The sequence below is a fragment of the Calonectris borealis genome, chromosome 2 (assembly GCF_964195595.1).
Source record: "Calonectris borealis chromosome 2, bCalBor7.hap1.2, whole genome shotgun sequence".
Taxonomy (NCBI): Eukaryota; Metazoa; Chordata; class Aves; order Procellariiformes; family Procellariidae; genus Calonectris; species Calonectris borealis.
The window spans coordinates 136,620,353-136,639,768 of record NC_134313.1 but is presented as its reverse complement, the minus strand read 5'-3'; the positions used below and the strand labels follow the sequence as shown (position 1 = coordinate 136,639,768).

At 42.8% G+C, this 19,416-nt stretch overlaps 1 protein-coding gene across 2 annotated transcripts in view; it reads left to right on the top strand.

The window, feature by feature from the left end:
- Window positions 1-2,269: 2,269 nt before the first annotated feature.
- Window positions 2,270-19,416, top strand: part of ITGB8 (integrin subunit beta 8) — a 50,065-nt gene continuing 32,918 nt past the window's right edge. For both annotated transcript variants that reach the window (XM_075143611.1, XM_075143613.1), the window contains exons 1-2: window positions 2,270-2,492; window positions 16,936-17,021. In XM_075143611.1, coding sequence (XP_074999712.1) covers window positions 2,363-2,492; window positions 16,936-17,021 — 216 coding nt within the window. In that variant the 5' untranslated portion in view covers window positions 2,270-2,362. The remainder of the gene's footprint in view (window positions 2,493-16,935; window positions 17,022-19,416) is intronic.

Below are 19,416 nucleotides of genomic sequence, written 5' to 3'. Positions count from 1 at the left end.
CAGGGATTTTGTTTAAAGACATTTCCATGAATTTCTTTATGTCTCATCTTGGACCCTTTTTTCCAGATACATTTGAATCACTGTGAATTTGCAACACCGTGACCCAGGAGTTAGACATTATAGTGTGAAATAGGAGTAAATTGAGTTTAGTTCACCTGTCACAAGTGCATCTCATTTCAAAGAATAGCACCCAGCTGAGCTCTCATGGGACATGTAGCTCACCACTTACACAGTTTCAAATTGTGACCTCTGAAATCATAGAGCTTTTAGGTCAAGAATGCAACAATATTTGAAGTCATGTAGACGCTACCCTTATATGTTACCATCACTGCACATGGCTTTCTCACATACCATATCCCCATTTGGGCTGTGGCCGCTTGAGGAATGACACTCAAATATCTGAATGGGGGATTTTTCCAAGATGAAGCAGAAGAATGACACAGTATTTAAAAACTCACAGGAGTGGGAGTGTAGGACTGCTCCATTGCTGTCCTCAGCGACCTTGAACAAACCCAGCATGCGTTCAGTTTCTAACCTTTGACGTGCAGATGATAAACCATCCTTATCTCAGCGCTGTGAGGCATAGCGCAGGGTCTGAAAATGCTTCGACAGCCTTTCATTCGTAAAAACTGTGAAACAGCACAGTATTTACACTGGTTGCATTTGCGTGATCTATTAACATTGTACCCTGCACGGGCAGATTTGGACGCTGCGTCAAGATACTATTTTGGGATCCTGCGTGCACTGACATCGGTTGTAACAGAAGTTACGAAGTGATGACACTGTGATGGCTATCGCTACCTCTGCTCAGCCCAGAGGCTCCAAGGCCCGAGGCCGGCACACCTACCCCCGCGGTGGGGCCCGGTGTGCCAGGACGAGGTGCCCAGGTGCCTTTCACCGGCCGGGAAAACGCCACCCACCGCCTCCTCTGGGAGCGGAGCCCCTGTGGGGAAAGCAATGACATTAACGACGGGAAAGCGGGGAAGCGGAGCGGGGCTGGGCGGTGCGGGCGGGCAGGAGAACGCACCTAGGCCCGGCGGGGCTTTCCTGGCCCGCACTGCGAGGTACTTTCCGCCCGGCCCAGGGCACGGTTAACCTTTGCGATACTCCCACTTCGCCCGAAGGGGTGGAAACTCCGAGCAGAAATTACTCGGGGAGGGCGGTAGGAGCGATAAAGGAGGTAACGTGAAGTAATCGGCGGCGGCGGGGGGGCGAGGGGGTGCACTGTGGGAGGGCGGTTTGCCGGCCCGCACGAGGGGCCGGGCTCGCCGCTGGCACCGGGGCGGGGGGCGGGGGTGCTTCTGAGGTCGGGGGCAGCGACGGGGGGGGTGAGGATGAGGAGGCGGGGGTGAGGCTTCGCACGGAGAGAGGGCCACAACCGCCGGCAGAGCGCAGCGCTGCCGACGGGGCCGCCCTCTGCCGCGCGGGGCCGAGGCGGCGGGCGCGAGGCGGCGGGGGCGGGCGGCGCAGCGCTATGCCCGCGGCCTTCGCCCGCCTCCCCGCGGCGGCCGTTGGCGCGGCCGGGGGTCAGCGGCGGAGCGAACAATGGGCGCCGCGAGCCGCCGCCGAACAAAGAGGCGCGGGCGGGAGCAGTGACTTCACCGCCGGGCCCGGCCCCGCCCCCGCCCGCCCCCGGCCGCGGAACCTGCCCCGCTGCCGTCTCCTAGCAACCGGGGGGACCCGCGGGCCCGGCGCGCACCGACCGCGGCGGGGCCCGACGGCTCTGCGGGCGGCCTGGGCGGCAGCGGCGGCGCAGCGCCGCCGGCCGCGCACCCGTGCCTTCCCCCCACCCCGGCCCCGCGGCGCGGAGAAGCGGCTCCGGCGGCGGCCCGGGACGGCGGCGGGCAGCGCCCACCTGGCGGCGCGGCGCCCCGGCGGGGGTGCGCGGCGGGGGCGGGCGGGGGGCGGCAGCCGGGGGGGGCGGGGACAACCGCCGTGCGGTTGTTTCCCTGAGGGAGGTGCGGGGCCGCCGCCGCTCCCCGCGCGGTGCCAAGTGCCTCCCCGCGGCCAGGCAGGGCGGGCGGCGGGGCGCCCCTTGCGCGCCGGGCTGGAGCCGGATGGAGGGAGCGGCTCTCCGCGCTCGGCCGGGGCCCCGCCGCCGCCGCCGCTGCCGCCGGGGGGCCGCCCCTCGCGGGGCGCGGGGGCGCGGCGGGCGCTGCCCCTGAGATGCGGCGGCCCGCGCCCGCCCCGCCGCCGCCGCGCGCCCTACCTGTGCCGGGCCCGCCGCCGCCCCTCCCTCGGCCCCGCCGTCGCCGCCGCCGCCGCCCCCGCGGGGGCCGGGACTGAGCGCGCCGCGGCGCCGAGACGCGGCCCCGAGGAGAGGGCGAGGGAGCGGGAGCGGGAACGGTGCCGCCCGCGGCGCATGATGTGGGTGCCGCTGCTGGCGTGCCTCACCGCGGGGATCGTCTCCGTGCCCAAGTGCCAGCGCGGCCCCGGAGCCCTCCTGGGGGCGGCCCGGCTGCTGGCGGCCGTGCCGGGACTCTGCCAGCGCCGTAAGTTGCCGAGCCCCTCGGGCTGCTCGCCGTGCCCTTGGCTGGCTGGGGTTGCGGTTGGGTCCGGTTTTCGCGCGGGACCGTGCGTGGGCAGAGGGCATGCCCACGCTTGGCGGCTGCCCGCGGGGCAACAGCCCTGACAGCCAGGGCCGCCCGGCGCCGCGGTGACACACCGACCCGGCCGCCCAGGCGGAGCTGTCGGGCGGCGGGCGGAGGGTACCTGCGGGGAGAGCCGGGCTGGAGCGGCTGGCCCCTGTCCAAACTTCGCACCGCTTGAGTACCGCTAGTGCGAGTCCGTGATTTAATTGTCCATCCCGAGGGCGTCCAGCCTTTACGGAGCCGTGGCGGCTCCCCGGGAGCATGGAGAGCCCACGGGGAGTATCGCGCAGCAGGGCGCTGCGGGTCCTGCTTTGCTCCGGCACCCTCTGCTAGCCTCCGAGGAGCGGCACACAGACCCCCCAGGGGGTCACACGCTGCGGACGGACAGTTCGTAGGAATGAAAACACTCGGTTTTACATCGTTTATATGGCATTTGGTGGCAGGGTTTAAAATGGATAGAGTTACGGGAAGATTGTCTTCTCTTTACCTGGGGGTAACCTGTATGCTGACAGTTCCCCGGGAGCTATGGTACTGGTGGTGGCAAAGGCTCAGGTAGATGTGGGTAACCCCTCAAATTGTGGAAGGGCTTCCCAAACCCCCGAGCATCAGGTTTGATGCATGCAGGCTGAACGGAGTTTGTACAAAGGTACCTTAGATCGTACAGCAGTTGATCAGACAGAGCTATCAGGTTAGTCAAGTATTTCATAAAGGATCTTATTTAACTAGTAGTGGTCAGAAAAGCAGATCAAGTTGTCAATCATCTTTCGTTATTTTTTTTCCCCTTGTGGAATAATTGCATATTCCAAGCTTAAGCCTGGAGTTAATTTAAAATGTTAACATGTAACCTCTAAAAATAAGATTTACAATGGGAACAATGTATTAGTCTTAAGTTCTTTATTGCGTGTGACAAATTCATGCCTAATTCAGTGGGATTTGCCCAGTGCTATTAAAAACAGTGGAATAATTTGTTAACTTTCATAGGATAATTTATTTTGCTTTTTTGGCTTCATATTTTGAATTCAAAACCAAACTAAATGTCAATAGGAAAAATAAAATATAATATTATTAAATTTCTTATGAAACATGACATCTTGTATTTAGTATCCCAGATTCCTTTTTATGCAGTGTAATTGAGTTGAAAGGCTAATTGAAACTTTATGGAGAGGATAGTTCTGTGCCTGAGTGCAGTGTTGTGCTTGCTCATGAGTGTAGCTCCTGGGTACACACTAGTGCAAATAATGCATCAGAACAGAATGCCATAGGGGAAGACTGTGCATGGGGCTTTTGTGCCAAAGGTTGCTTGCTCTCTTTGTTGTGCTTGATAGTGAAAATATACATGGGTGATACGTCATGGGTTACATGTTTATTGTGACAACAGCTTCCAGATTGGGCAGACCATAACTCAGATAGACCTTGTTTTTTCCTCTTCATTTGAAACCTCTGCTAATTCATGAAAGCTGAAAGTCACACTGAATTCTTACCTTCATACATAATCACTTTACAGACTAGAGCCACAGTTGAAGCGAAAAGAGTGGTTTGTTTTGTATTTCTGTTAAAGAACACATGAAATTTTTCATTATTATTGTTGTTGTTGTTTTTGTTGTTGTGTGCTTTTTACTTTTGGTTGTGATAACTCTATCAGCCAGTGCAGCACCACCTGGATTCTTTGAACGTCTGCAGGCTGCTCCGAGAGAGAATCTGGGCAGCAGCTCCATGTACAGCCTATTTGGCAGTACAGCTTTGTTGAAGCAGCCACTCCTCTTTGCTTCTGCATTGACAGTGCTGGGCATGGAGAAGAGCATCGTGCTGTTCCTGTGCCATCAGCAAGTTCAGTTTATTTATGTGCAGAATTGGCAGAACCTGCATACCTGTTGCATTGAATCTCCAGTTCTAAAAGAGACTGGAATTAATATGAAATGCACATGGAACTCAAGTGTATTCATTCTTGTTGGAGCATTTGTGGCTCTTCTAATTGAAAAATGGATGGTTTGATGCTACCTCAGGTATTTGTTCTGCAAACTGCAGTTTGAGATGTGAGTTTCTGCTTGGGGATAAGTAAAGGTAGAATTTGGCCCCAGGTTTGGAGTTACAAGGAGCGCAAAAGGAAATCTCACAGTGCTGTAAAGTTGCAAGTCCCAAATTAAAGGTTCTGTAAGCTCAGATAAAAAGGTTAGTGTTGCCGCCTTCTACAAAGGTTCCCTTGTTCAGTAAGTCTCACCAAAGGAAATTTGCAGTTCCCTAAGCCAACTAAAACAAATACCTGACATAAGAATGGAGCTAGTTCCACAGTGATTTCTACAGATCCCAAATTTATATTTGAACACTAAAACCTGACAAACTCCTAAAGATGTAAACCAGTGAACTGAATAAAAGCTGGATTCTACAGCGAGAGCACGTGTATGCATTGTGTTAACCAGTTGTGTAAGTGCTCACCTCAGTGGAGACAGTCAGTTCCCTTGCCTTGTTCAGAAACTAAACTGTTGAAACTCTTTAGTTTTTATCTGCTGTATACGCATATGGAATATGTAGGGCTTAAATACAGAGGAATGACTGATTGGTCAAGGTTAACAGAGGACATTGGTTCAAATCTCAGCAGTGTCTCAAAAACAGTTTTTACTACATTAAAATCTGAAAACTAAGGTATTTGGTGCTTTCAGAAATATCTAGATAGTCATTCCTGTACGAAGCTCAAGTAAACAGTTTACTTGTGATGTGCATACAAGGATGGGATGGCCTGAAAATCTTTATCCCTAATTTAAGAGTTGGAGAACAGTCACACAACAATTCTGTTACATAGTCATGGTTGACAAATCTCTTGACCCTTTAAAAGTTGGTATTTTCAGTCTTCTTTAGAGTGTCATTTGGAAAGACCAGTTAGGGGTTTTGGGAAAGTAGAGGATCTGTGATCATGGCAGGGACAACTGTTACTTGACTTATCCCAATAGCATGACTTCTGATGCCAAACAGATTCATCAGTGTTCCCTCATCTGGGTCTTTGGTGTTTTGCCAGTCTTGTCGCATCAGATTCTCATGTGTGTTCCCTCTAGTTAGAAAGTTTCATAAATCATTACTGTGTTACTTCTCAAAGGAATAAGAAAAGTCATTCAAACCACCCATGGAAGAACTGTTTTTGAAGAGAGGTGGTCAGGAAATGTCCCTGCACACACAAAAAAGTCTGAAATAAATGATACATCATGATAGCTTTAACCAGTGTTTGTCTGTTGATTTCTCTTCTGTGCTGGCCCATTTCCTTTTGGAGCTCAGTGGAAGAAGCTGTGTTGTACGGGATACTCAGCACCGAGACAATTCTGCTTTTCCTAAGGCTTAAAACAATCCAAGAAGAAGAGAAAACCCATTTTTAATTTCCTGAGTCTGTGTGGGTGATCTGCACCCTAGGGGTATTGGACTGTCTTCGGGAAAGCCAGCCTGGGTGTTTGAGAGGGCTGTAGGTTGCAGTTCTGAGGAATAGCGAGAGGGAGGTTTGCTTATCTGCACATTGCCCAAGGAGCTTATTATGCCAATGGTATGCATAAATTTGCTTTGCAGATTGTACACTTCTCATAATCTGTTGCAATTTCATGTCTTTTCAGGGGTTTTATGTGGTAGGGTTTTTTTATTTTATGGTTTTTGCAAGTTGAATGATACTGGTGGTTGCATGTATAATATTTACAATATTTCCATGCTACAGATGTTTGAGATGAGGTGAGACTGGGAAAAGAGAGGAGATGGGCAGTTTACCAACTAGAAGAGCAATAACCATACTCTTGGTGCTCTGGGAAGGTTGTCTCTGCGTCATGTAGGACTTGCTGTTGCTGAAGGAAGTTGTGAAGGCAGCCTGAAGACTGCATACAGCAGGAATACTCTGTATAGCAGTTTGAAGAGGCAGTAGCTTCTTTTCTGGTTCTTAAACTTTCAAGGGCTGGAACGGCAACAACTGAGTAAGCAGGGATTATACCCCATTAGTCAAGAGACCTCAATGAATAAATTTGATTTTCCATTAAACCACAATCTAAGTTTAGTTTACCTCCCCAGAGCATCAGAAAGATGTCAGAATGTGAGCTTTATCGAAGCTTAAGAAAATCTTCATCAAATAAGCCCTCATCTGCTTGTATGTTCAACAAGAGGACTTTAAAACATCAGATTATAATCTCCCTTATACTTCACAAAGTGCATAAATGCTGGTAATATTTTTCAAGTCCCTAGAAAGAACTCATGATGACATGTCCATGTTAATTCTATCTTGAATTTAGGACAATTTGTACTAGTTACTAATCTACCATAGGAGGTATGAGAAGAGAAACATAAGATATTATATTTACAAATTGTGTAAGTTGACAGGGGCTGCTGATATTTATCAAGACTTTTTCAGAAAGTCAGATTCATCATCATTATTTTTGGGAGTAAGTCCTTAGTTAGAAGCTAGGGATCTCACGTCTTTAGAATAGGCCTGACGTAAGAAACATTAGCCTTGTTGTACAAATAAAATCTGTACTACATAGATGAATTATTTTATTTATCACCAATGTACATTTTAAAAACTGCATATAGCAAAACCATGCTTTTTTAGTATCAGGGTAGGTGTATCTTAGGCAGTGACTGGGATTTAATGAGTTCTGTCAGGGTAAGAAGGACAAGCGGAATGGCTTTGTGTCCTCAGCTTTAAAGTTTGCTCAGTGTTCTTAAAATACATTAATGACACTAAAATCATACTTTATATTTTCAAGAATCATATATGTGAACTATCCTGTGCTTTTACTGTAACTGGTAGTGCAGACGTCTTGGTATAAATCTGGCTTCTCAAGTTGAATGTACTGAAAATTCCAGAGAAGAATATCGATTCCTTTGTGTTAATAAACTTTTTGTGTTTTTTTAATCAAATTCTTAAGGCCTCGGTGTTTCTCTTTCTACTTGCGTCCTCCTTTCCAGCAAAATCTGTCTTGAAAGCTCCTGTATGTGTCCATTACTAATTGCTGACTTCTGTCTAACCAGTGGAAAGATGTAATACTTCTTTCTGATCTACTTAAATAGGCGTAATTTATGATGGACAAAGTAGGATATGGTCTGTTATTCTTTTCTAAGCACTTGAACTTTATTAAAAGATTTTTTTTTTCTTTTGGCAGTTTATATAAATGGACTTGGGCTATTTAGTTTAGCTTTTGGGAAGGAAGTAGGGCTCTAATGAATTAGTTCACTGTCCACTGTAATGGAACCTTTCTTCAAGAAGAAAAGTAAGCTTCTTGCCAGCCATTCAGGATTCCCCCTTGTTCTTGTGGCAGAACAAGAATAACCCCTTGAGCAAAATGTAAGTGTTTCAGGATGATCGGAATTTACAGCATTAGAAAGCTGCCAAAAAAGCAACTTCTAGCTGAGGCTGTATTTGCCTAAATTGAAGTTTGCAAAGATCATAATTTACTTTTTTCTTCATATGTTTCTATGCTTCCCATGACTTCATTGTTATGTGCCTGCGGTGACTTCTTCCTGCTATTGCCCATGGTGACAGTAATGAATCTGAAGTATTTGTAATTATCAAAAGATATTAAGACAGAGATTTTAACCACAGTTATTGGAGGAGGAAAATTTTGTAGCTTCAGGCAGGTGGAAAAATGTTCCTGGATGCTCGATTTTTATTTTTCTTCAGGCCCTTCTCTGCCCGCTGACTTGGGAGTTAAGTTGTTAGCAGCAGTATTTCATTGGGTTCAAATCTTGAAAACTTAAGTATTTTTGGTATTTTGCTGTTGTCGTAGCTGTGTTATGAATACAGCTGCATGATGTATGGTGGCATCACAAAAGTAGTCCAAGTCTGATTAAACCAGTAACTTTCCAAAATAAATTCTGTTCCTTCTCAGTGTTCAAGGGAATTAGGCTAAGTGAATTCCACTTGTTCTACTGTACTTAAAAGAATGATTTATTTCCATGTCATCTCTGCAGGGTGACAGGGGTTAGCACTGTGCTGAGGACAACTTGCTTCTCTCAGGGAGAGCTTCTTGCTGGAAACCTGAACCGAGATCCTATCTTCTTGTACAAATAGGACTCCCAGGAAATAAGAAAACTTGAGACAACTTACACTCCGGCACAAATGACGCAAAATTACCTAAATAAAACTAATTACATCAGCAAGCATGCTCTTCCACTCTAAGCGAAACTCTTGGATTGCATTTTGCTGTCAAAAATGTTGTGGCATTACTTCAGAACATTAAATAAGTCACTACCTGTTTAAAATCTTGAATTTGCGTGTTTGAAGGTTGTCCCTTACAGAGCATTTAAACTGCACCTGCAGGCCATACACATATGGGAATACTTACCTGCAGAAGCTTGCATTCAAACAGTACGTGTGCACCAGTAGTTATAGTTGGTATGTGAGTCTGCATGTTTTATAGCCTGCAGTCATGTTTTGTGTAATCTTCACCCCCAAATTATAAAAACCTAACAGGCTTATGTAAGTTGAAAATGGAGGTTGGCCAGTGTCTGTCCTAGCCCAGTATGGTTGGGTTTCTTTTTTTTTTTGTTTGCGAGCAATGCATGTATCTCCTATTTGAGAAACTAATTTCTCAGTATTCTATTAGAAGATGTTGTGTTCATCCATTTTTGATCTATATATTCAGAAAAGCACTGTATTTTAATTCACCTTTGAAGGACTTTTAATTCAGCTGTTAATCATCAAATGGGGTCTTAAGAGTCTTTTGTGCTGTGTTATCACACAGTTAATTAAAATATGACATCTAACTGTTTCTGCATTCAAAGAGCATAAAAGTAACAAAAATAATTTAGAAGAAAATCCCAGAAAGTTTTTGCCACATTCCATTTGTCTCAGGGCCAATAACCATGTCTGGAGATTGAAAACCCTATTGAAAAGCAAATTACTGAAATAACAAATACCAAACACTTTGTATTCCAGAAGGCAATAACATTTTTTAAATAGCCCCGCTGAATAAATGCTCCTCCCAAATTTGTGTGCTACATACTACAAGTCCTTAAGCAGTGGTGATTATCCTCTCTGATACCAGTCTTAGCTTTTATTTAATATTCTTGAGGTTTTCTCATTGTGAGTGTAAACTATGTATTATGTGTTCAATGTTTTGTTTTAACCCTGACTTGTCTTCCTAATATACACATGTGTACAGTTTTTAGTTGGGGCTTTTGGTTTGTTTCGGGAAAAACTTCTGTAGAAGCACAATTCAGTTATAATTTTGTGTTCAGAATTGAGGGACTGGTTCCATCAGGTTGTCAACTTTGAGAATTACAGTCTGAAATACAGAGTAGTTTTTTTCCAACTCACAATATATGCAGATAAAAGTAAATGAATTTAGCTGTTTGCATTGCGAAAACTAAGAACCTGTGGATCGGGTGGTCTATGGTGACACTCCTTGGGAAGAAATAGCTCTGAGCTGTTGCCCATCCTCTGTACTGCTTCTGGGTTTGTGAATGAAAGCGCAGCGGCAGGAGGAGGTAGTGCTCTTATGGGGCAGAAAGCAAGAATTTGGAGAAGACTAGATATGCAATAGAAAGGTAGATTAGGGAGGCGATTGGGGGTTGAGGGCCTGGTTTGAGAAGATGGGGCTATAGAAGATGGTGGGAGATACAGCTTGGACTTGTCTTTTGAGGTTGAACTTCTTAAGCAGGCAAAAAAAAGTCATTTGTGTCTACTTTTATATTCATCATGACCTCATATTTAGGTAAAGACTTTACACAGGAATATACTGACCATTCTAGCTTGTTGATGTGCTACTTGCTAGCAGTGCTTACTAATACACAAGAAATTAAATTAGCAATGAAATACGGCAGTAGCTGTTCCAGGCTTCGTTCGAGCAGCATGACTGTATCCAAGCTGGTCAACTCCAAGGGAGATTCTAGCAGCTGGAAATGACTAGAGTATAATGATTCCATCCTAGGAAACAAGGGAGTTAACACAGCTCTGCACATCTTGAAGTTCCCTTTAAATCAAGGGATTTAATAAAAAAAGATTTAAGCTCTCTGGTTCCATATGCTTTGCATTTTTATTGGTGTAAAGCTGTGCAAACAGGAACATCAAACCTGTGCCATAAAAGCTAATGGCTGTGGGAAATGAGTCTCTTCTAATGATAATCAGAGTAAATTGTCCTCTATGGTTTTATTTCCAAGAGACAGAATAGGTTGGTTTCAGAAACCAAATAGTCTTTGACTCATTGTTTGCAGGCATGGATTGCATCAACAAAATTTAACCATCTCCCATAAAAGCAGGAAGTTTCATAGAAAGGAGAGGCTACCAGTAAAGTTGGCCAAGAAACAAAAATTGTGTTGTGAAAAATTTCAAGGTTACATTGCTTGTTTTCATTCTGTATTGCGGCTTGGGAACAAAGTCAGTCTGGAGTAGTCAATAGCTCTGTCTCCCACAGTCAAGGTCATGTTTGAGGCTGTGGTTTGAATGTTGTGTTTGTGAGTCCTAACTGCTATACCAGTAGCTATATTGGGTAGTACCGTTTCCAAAATGCTGCTATATGCATCTTTCTGACAAAATAAAAAAATCCTCTAAATCGATATATATACATGAAAAGCTTGAGTTTATATGCATCTGTGCGAGGCCTCTGTCCTCCAAGTTTTCCTCTTGAATGATGTGCAACAGTCATATAAGTGATGGAACTTTTCAGAGACATGAGGCTAAGACAGGCACATGCAGGCTCAGAGAGGTGTCAGGAGTACCTCCCTGAAGTCTAGTGTCTGTATCATTCCTTAATTATGGAAGTGTCCATACATGCTTGGGAACTCCATCTCCATGTGCCATTACACAGGAGACTTCGGATACATTTGCTGTCCTCCAGCATCAGCTACGACTGTCCTTTATCTACCAGAGCTTTCCTAATGCTGTGTTGACAGAGGTGTCCCCCTTTTCCTCCTCTCCCTTTGCCTTTGCCTTGTTCAGCTGATATCCAGCATCAGTTCTCCTGACGGGCATCACTCAGAGCTTGCACCATGTGCAAAAAAGGAAGATCTTGGATATTTTGCTGAATAGTTTGCAAAGGCATGAACTCTCATACAATGAGGCAGACTGCTGCATTACTTTGTATTTTGATGGCTTTTTATATCATTCATGTCGCTCTCAGTAATGCCACCCATGTTCATAGGGTGCTGTGTTCATATGGTAATGCAGATTAATTGGGGAACCCCAAAAGTGTCAGGGGGATATTGGCAGAGGTAGGAGTGGGAGCCCCTATCAGTCATCAGGACTTGTTCGCCAGTGATGCTTTTCCCTGCATTTATCCAAATGTACATGTGCACTTCTTATTTATGTCTCATTTGTATCTCTTATCTTCTCTATAACCACATTGTGGTTTATCTCTTCCAGTATACTCTTATTTTTCTTTTTAGGAACACTGTAACACTTGGTGTTTTTTTTTTTTTGAATGACTAGTAAAAAAAGAAGGTCTAGGGTGTTTTTTGGTTTGGGGTTTTTTTTGTTTGCTTGTTTCTTTTAATGGAAAGGTGTTTTTACTCACTTGCCATGTTTACAGAAGTATTTTTCCTTTTACTGACTTGCCAAGTATACAGAAGTATTTTTCCAGGGCTCAGGATTTAACAGTGCCAGTCATGTTTTGCACCTTTCTTTTACACATCTTCTTTTTCTTAGCAAACACATGTGTCTCGTACATGCCGAGTTTTAGTTTACTGCTGCTTCTCTTGCTGGCAAAGGATATTTTCAAATCAGTGTGCAGTTTAGCTCCTGTCTGAATAGTGAAACTAAAGTGGACAACCATTAATAGAGAAATGAAACCAATTAACAAATCCAGTAGGTAATAGAAAAAAGGGAGAGGGAAAAAAAGTTGTCTGGTATTTTTGCTCAAGTAATCTTAGGGATTTATTATAAAGCATAATAGATGTACAGTTTTCAAGTTGAAATCTCCTTTTCTGGGCAAGGGTGAGGACCTTTTAAAGCTGAATCCAAGGCGTACCTTGCAACCCTCTTGGAAAAACTGGTGGTGACAAAGTGTGTTTTTAAAGCGTGGCATTGCACACAAAGGGTAGAGAGAATTATTGCTTGTTTGGAAAAAGAGGGGAAAAAACCCTAATTCCAGGGTTAAGTTTTAGGATTGGCAGTTAAAGCACAGGCACTCATTTTTTCCTTGTAATCTGAGCAAGTAAGTGTCAGACACAATAATCATGGAAAAAATTCCCCTTCTGTAACATTTTTACAATACTTTTCATTGTATCTGCACATTCAGCCGAAGTGGATTGAGAAGCTGTGTGTTAGCTGGGACAGTTACTGCCTGGCCCCTCTGCAGGAGTCCCCTTTAGCTCCTGAGGGAAGACAGAAAGGAGATGATAACTGCAGTATACGGCATAAAAGCTGCAACTTTCCTCAGAAGTGGTGCTACATGCAAGTTGTTGAAGGCCACATTATCTGTGGAGAGGGACAGCCTGGCTGATTGCTGCCCTAGAACAAGATTGGATACAGAATTTAAGGAAAAAAAGCCCTGTAGAGGCTAGATAATTTCGTATCATCTTGCTTTAACTAGTGTTCAACAGTTTGAGGACCATGATCAGGGAGTATAAGCTGCTAGTTATATTTTGGCTTTCTCTTTTAAGAAAGCAAATGGTACACTCTCCAAAAACAGCACAAACGTGTACCAACAGTGAAGTTGATATAAATCCGAATTCTTGGCTGTATTTGAACAAAGTGCTGTCTCTTTGAAAACCTGTTTAACATCCCCTCTCAAACGCTAGTGTGTGTTACTGTTATTCCATCTCTGAGATAAATACCCTGTTCATGATAAAGTTATTTTCATGATAGGGAGGCAGGGTATGATTATAACATACATTATATTTGTCTTTCCTTGATCCCTCTTGTTGCTGAGAGTTTAGGCTTGCCACACCTGTGATCACTGTAAATAGCTGCAGTCGTTGGAGCACGGTTGTATTTTGTGGAGGAGCTGGAAAAGTGCAGTTTAACCTGCTGCACTCACTTTTTATTATATGCATATGCCTGTGCAGTTCCCAGCACAAAATTTGGCCCTTGTTGAAAATACCTTTTGGCATACATCAGTTATAACTAAGCCAGTAGAAACTTGCCCTTAGCTTTGGCTGAACAGTAACTCAGTCTTGTCTGGACTCTGTTTTTGGTGAAGTGGCAGGAAAAATCTCAGTTCTTTTTTCAGCCAACTCATAAAAAAAATGTTTCTTGCTTTAGCATATGATTTCTAGAAGAAACTGAGATGTTTATACTAAATCAGCTATGGTTTTAGAGTAGCCTTATAACTAAATAATAAATATTTGGTGAATAAAAGCATGTCCATAAATGTTACTGCTATAAGGGACTATGTACTTAGGAACTACAGTAGTGATGTAGCCAGAATGTGTCTCGGGCATTAATAAACCTTTTTCAAGTTTCTCTTTAGTCCAATAAAATCAGGGTTTTGAGCCAATGGTACCAAGGTTGTCAATTGCCAGCCTGTGACTTCATGTTGTGAAAATGGGGCTCTTGAGACTGGAGAGTTATCAGCAAAGAGATTTGCATTCAGCAACACTGTATATCTCATTTGTTAAAGCATTTCATCTGCCATGATCACATTGAAGATCCAAACTGGATTTTAAGATCTTCTGCCTTAGCAGTTTAGAAAGACACACTCCTCGCCACCCCCATATTTTACCACATGGGCTGTATTATTAAATTAAATCAAGCTTCAATAAATTCAGTACCTAAACTAACCATACAGAAAAAAAATTTGGGACAATTATTTTTCAGTCGGTTTTCTGATGCATCTGGAAATATAGTACAGTTGTTCCATGACAACATACTATTTTTTTTGAGCAAGTGCACGTTACAATAAGACATGAATGTTTTGTTACATGATCAATGGCATTTAATTTTGGGAAATGTGTGTTATGCAGATAGGGTATACATTTTAAGAAAGGAGTCTCAGAAATTACTGCAGGAAATTAATTAGGCCAAACTCATTATTTGGTTTACTTTGGTTAACTGATTACGATGACCAGGAACTAATTTGGCTTATTCCTTGTCTGTATAGCTAGGTATATGAGCTAGATAGATGAGAGACCTCACTTCTTCCTGTCAAGTATTTATTTTTATCAGAACAGCTCTGTCTCTTATGGTGGATGTTACTTGATTGGTAACTTCAGAGTTCACATCATCTCCTCCCTGTTTTGTCCCATGGTGGTCTTTACCCACTGTTATGCTGCACATCAGCAATTCTTATCATTCCTTGTCCTTTGACACTTTTACTGAATCCATCACTTTACTCTTTTTCTCGTAATGTCTTTCATCTCTGCTGTCTTTGGTATCCAGTTGAAGATGGGAGTGATGTTTCTGTGCCAAGAACAATTGCATTCCTTTTATTTTTACTCCTTCAACAACTTTTCATCCTGTGTCTTTGCGCTTTACCAATACTGTCTAGAAAGGGATCTGTGGCAAGCTCTACAACCCTGTGCATGTCGGTACCTACCTGGAATCCTCCCCCTCGTTCTCCTCTCCTGCGGTTTGCGGTGACTTTTCCTATGGCCTCCAGGTCTGCTCTTTCAGACTGCAGAACATGAAGTGCTGTTGCCATCTTCTTATAAATGCAAAGAAGTTTTATTGTGTCAGTGCCGAATGAGCTTGCTCTCATTTCACATCCAAGTCAAACTTGCTGTGTTTGTTTTTATAACAAACAAACAAAAGCCTTTTGGATTTTGTCTTGTTCTTTTCTCTCTCTTTAGCGACTCCTCCTTTATTTATCCGTGCCCACCTCTCCCACCCTTTAATCAGTTTTCCCTCTGTTCCAGCACCTTCCTGGGCTGCTTTTCAGCTTATTGTTTCTATCATATCTGTAAGAGTTTCTCTCCTTTTCATATGTTTCTTTTCTCACATTGCCTGCATGGCAAAAATTGTCAACAGCAGTTTATATGAAACAGACATATAGGTCTGACCTTTGAAATTAATGAAATTGCCACTAACCTATATATTATCAGTATAATGCTGCAATTGTGCTGTACTACGCTTTTCTATCTTGTTAATACTGATAATGGTACATATGTTGTTGATACTAATAACTTGCAAGCTGTGATTAGTTCCTTGGGTCATCAGTTATTTGAAGTGACCTATTGAGGACCAGCTGCTCATGTGATATGGGCTCTCATCTTTGAATCCATAGCTGAAATCAGTTTAATAAAGATAAAAAAGATATTTTAGTACGTATTTTCCTAATACAGCTTTTTACTGTGAGAAGTTGCTCTCATTACTCTAAAAAGAGAGACGGTTTGCATTATTGCAGGCTGGGAAGAAATAATCTGAGAGACAGTACGTGTAGCCAAAACTTTGGATGAAAACCGAACTTTCTTCAAACTGTTTTGGTATAATGATATGCACGTTATCATGATGGACCAATTAAGAGGTGTTGCCTTTCCAATACGCAGCAATTCATTTTACTTTGTTTCCAGTATATTTTATAATCGTATAATAAGCCATGCTGAATATGCCACTAAGCAGTGTTGTTAAATAGCACTACTACTGTGCTGTGCACTGAAGAGTCATATTATGTGCCTTCCTCATAGCTCTTGGCAGGCGAATTCTGTCTCGTGTAGAGGCACACTGGTCTGCAAGAGCCTTGTGCTGAACGTGCTGAAAGGATACGCTAATGCTGACATTCAAGTTGAGCTGACCTAGTCCCTTGAGAAGGCTATCTCTTCTTCTCAATTCCAACTGCCAAAGTTTTGTAGCAAAGAGTAGTAACTTAAGCAGTGACCTATAAAACAAGTGAAAAGGCTATAAAGGGCTTTGCTGATGACCTGTTAGTAGACACAATTTTTGCAGTTGTTAGTACAGAATGATGTGTCTTCAATCTGTGACACATGTAATGTTGGATAAATTTTTATTCGCTTCTGAAAAAAAAAATCTGCCTCTTCTGCGAAACTATTCATTCCAGAAAATGCAGAGGGGGAATATTTATAGAAGGTGAGAAAATATTTTGAGTTCCATGCAGAGTGAATAATGAATAACTCAGTCAAGTGTAAATGACTTAAAAGGAAAATTTCTATGAAGAGATAAGCTACCTGGTAAATTTTTTCTGTTAGGCAGTAAATCAGCAAGCCAAAGATAAACTTTCACTTCAAAATTATTCTAAATCAGGATCGTAAAAATTTGGCCTTGAGAATGGAGTTTATTCAATCTGTACATATAGTTCTAGACTGTAGGTAAAAAAAATGCTGCAAGTATTCCCTCACCGGGCTGCCTTTGTTCTGTTTTACTTCTGTTTGGATACGTTGTCATCACTCTTAATCTGGTGAAGTAATTTTTGAAATCTTGGTTTAAAATTAGGTATTTTACAATTCCCACATATTGTCATAAATCATGAATGTTTGGTTTTATATTTCGTTGCAGCGGAAAACAGATGTGCCACTTCAAATGCAGTAACATGCACAAAATGTCTTGCTTTGGGTCCAGAGTGTGGATGGTGTGCTCAAGAGGTATGGCATTTTGCTTATTTACTTTTCACTTTATATTTTAGCTGCTTCTGATCTTTATAAAGATAAAAGACTTCTAAACTGTGAAAATTATAGTGAGAAACAGCAAGAAAATCTTTAAATGACCTCTGGAGACAGAACCTGAGAAATCATGTGAAATATATTTTGTTTCCAAAGGAGAAAATACAATCTTTTATTTGGAAAATTGCAGTAATTTTAAATAAAGTGAGAACTTTTTGATGCATTCCATCTGCTTTGTAGACAGCTTTGGCAGACTTATAGTAGCCTTGAGAGTTCAACAGTTTTTGGCTTCAAAAGCAAAATTACTTATCAGTAATTTATATTAAGTCCTCATTATATATCAGAGCAAGTCTATACATATATGCCTATTGCATTTAGCAAAAGGTTTTACTAACAGCAGAGTTAACTTCGACTTCACCATATATTATGACCCTGTCACAAATGGAAAAAATGATACTCTTCTTATTTTGACACTTGAAACTATCAGTTCTGAGACTTATCACAGAATATAGATCTTATGTAGCAAGAATTATTCTGAAATTGTTATTGCTTTGCAAACTGTAAGAATATGGGAATTTCTGGTTTTGTTTGACAGAAAAAAAGTTGATTACATGATTACGAGTAAGGCTGGACCGTTTTAAGCACTTCAGAGGAGCAAGGTTTTTAAGAATATCACTGGCAATTACAAACTCATATGCTCATGAAGGTCACATGCAAATTATCTGTAGTAGCTTTCATTGGCGGAGAAGGTAGATAAATTCCTAGGGTGTGCTTGGAAGAGATAAGGAGTGTAAGGCACTGATATAACTTTATCCGAGATATTGTGTCTTGGAATGATTAACTTAGTCTGAAACAAGTATAAGGAAAAGTAATGCAATAGAGGCACGGAGGGCGTGTTTTCCAAGAGGAGCCTTAGGGCATGTGTAGACGGCACAATGGATTACAGTGTGGAGTGGTCCATTATTGTAGCCTGATGTCCTGTCTTACAAAGGGCACAATTTCATCCTGCTACATCTGCATTTATCACAGAACAGCACTTATTAGCTTTCCAGTGCTATGGAGCTGCACTAGGTCTCCTTCTAACTAGGTGCTCAGATTTGACCAGGTTTCACTTCTGCCCCGCTTCTCCTGCTTCACTTCTCATGTCAATCCCGAGAGCTGTTCATGGAAGCCAGGGGTTTGTCAAACCCTGTTAGACCATGCTTTGATAGCTGGTTCACCTATGCACCGTCCATGGTTGTGGAATGGCAAAATCCATATTAATGCAGATAGAAATTTCCCAGAGTAAAGTTACACGAGCATTTTTCAGCTTAGCATGCCTGCTTCATCTAAATAATGTTTTTAATGAGAAAATCAGCCCTGAGAAACACTTGAGATGCTTTGACTTTATACCTCCACACAGTGAATTTCAGAAAATGCTACATATCTATCAGTCATTAGTGATAACAATGAGAGTATCTAAGTTCTTTATACGTTTAAAAATCTACCTTTTTGAAATGTATATACATCAAAAAGGGTATATAAATAGCAGTAACCTAAAAAAGTAGTCTCTGTTGTCTACGTTAAAGAAAGTTATGGAAAAAATACATCAGAGGTAGACTACAAAAACGAGTTGGAACTTGGAAAACAAGATACATGACTGTTAAGTCTCATTCTTCAGGGGCTTTCTCTGGTCTTTGCAGGGTATGGATGACTATTCTCTAATACACAGTTGGCTGTATGCAATTTTTGTTTATTTTCCCCATCTGTCTCTGAAATATCAGAGATTGTCCATTGTTTGGTTTCCAGCTGTGGCTGGGATGGACCAATGCTTTGAAAGAGTACAAAGGAACTTGTCTTTTTTTTTCCTTGCATGATCAGGATCATGTTAATCGTCAGATTTGTGGTCAGGAAGGAATTTTGCGTTGGATCATCTTGGCACAATTTTGGCAACTTTGCCCTTTGGCTGCAACAAAGGATGTGCTGCTTCTGAGATCATCCTACTGCTAATTACTTTTCTGTTGTTACAGGGGCTTTTTTATGTTGGTGGCATCTTAAACTGTCCAGTCTTGTACTACATAGCTTCCTCTTTCTGGGGATTGAAATGATATAGTCCAGCTGGTCTTTGGATTTGGTATAGGGTATGAGGTAAAACTTAAACATCTGTGATAGACAAATTCAGGTTAGATAAATCTAAAGCTGACTTCTGCTGCTACTTTTAAATATTAGCATAAGTAACATTACCAGTGGATTCCTCTGAAAACTAACCTGTTTTGATGTTGTGTGAATAACACTTTCTTAGTATAACTAACTCATAGATAGCACAGAACTTTTTTAGTGACATAGTGGCAGCACATAGTTTCCTTTTTATCCAAAGTCAGCTTGTTCTGATTGTGCA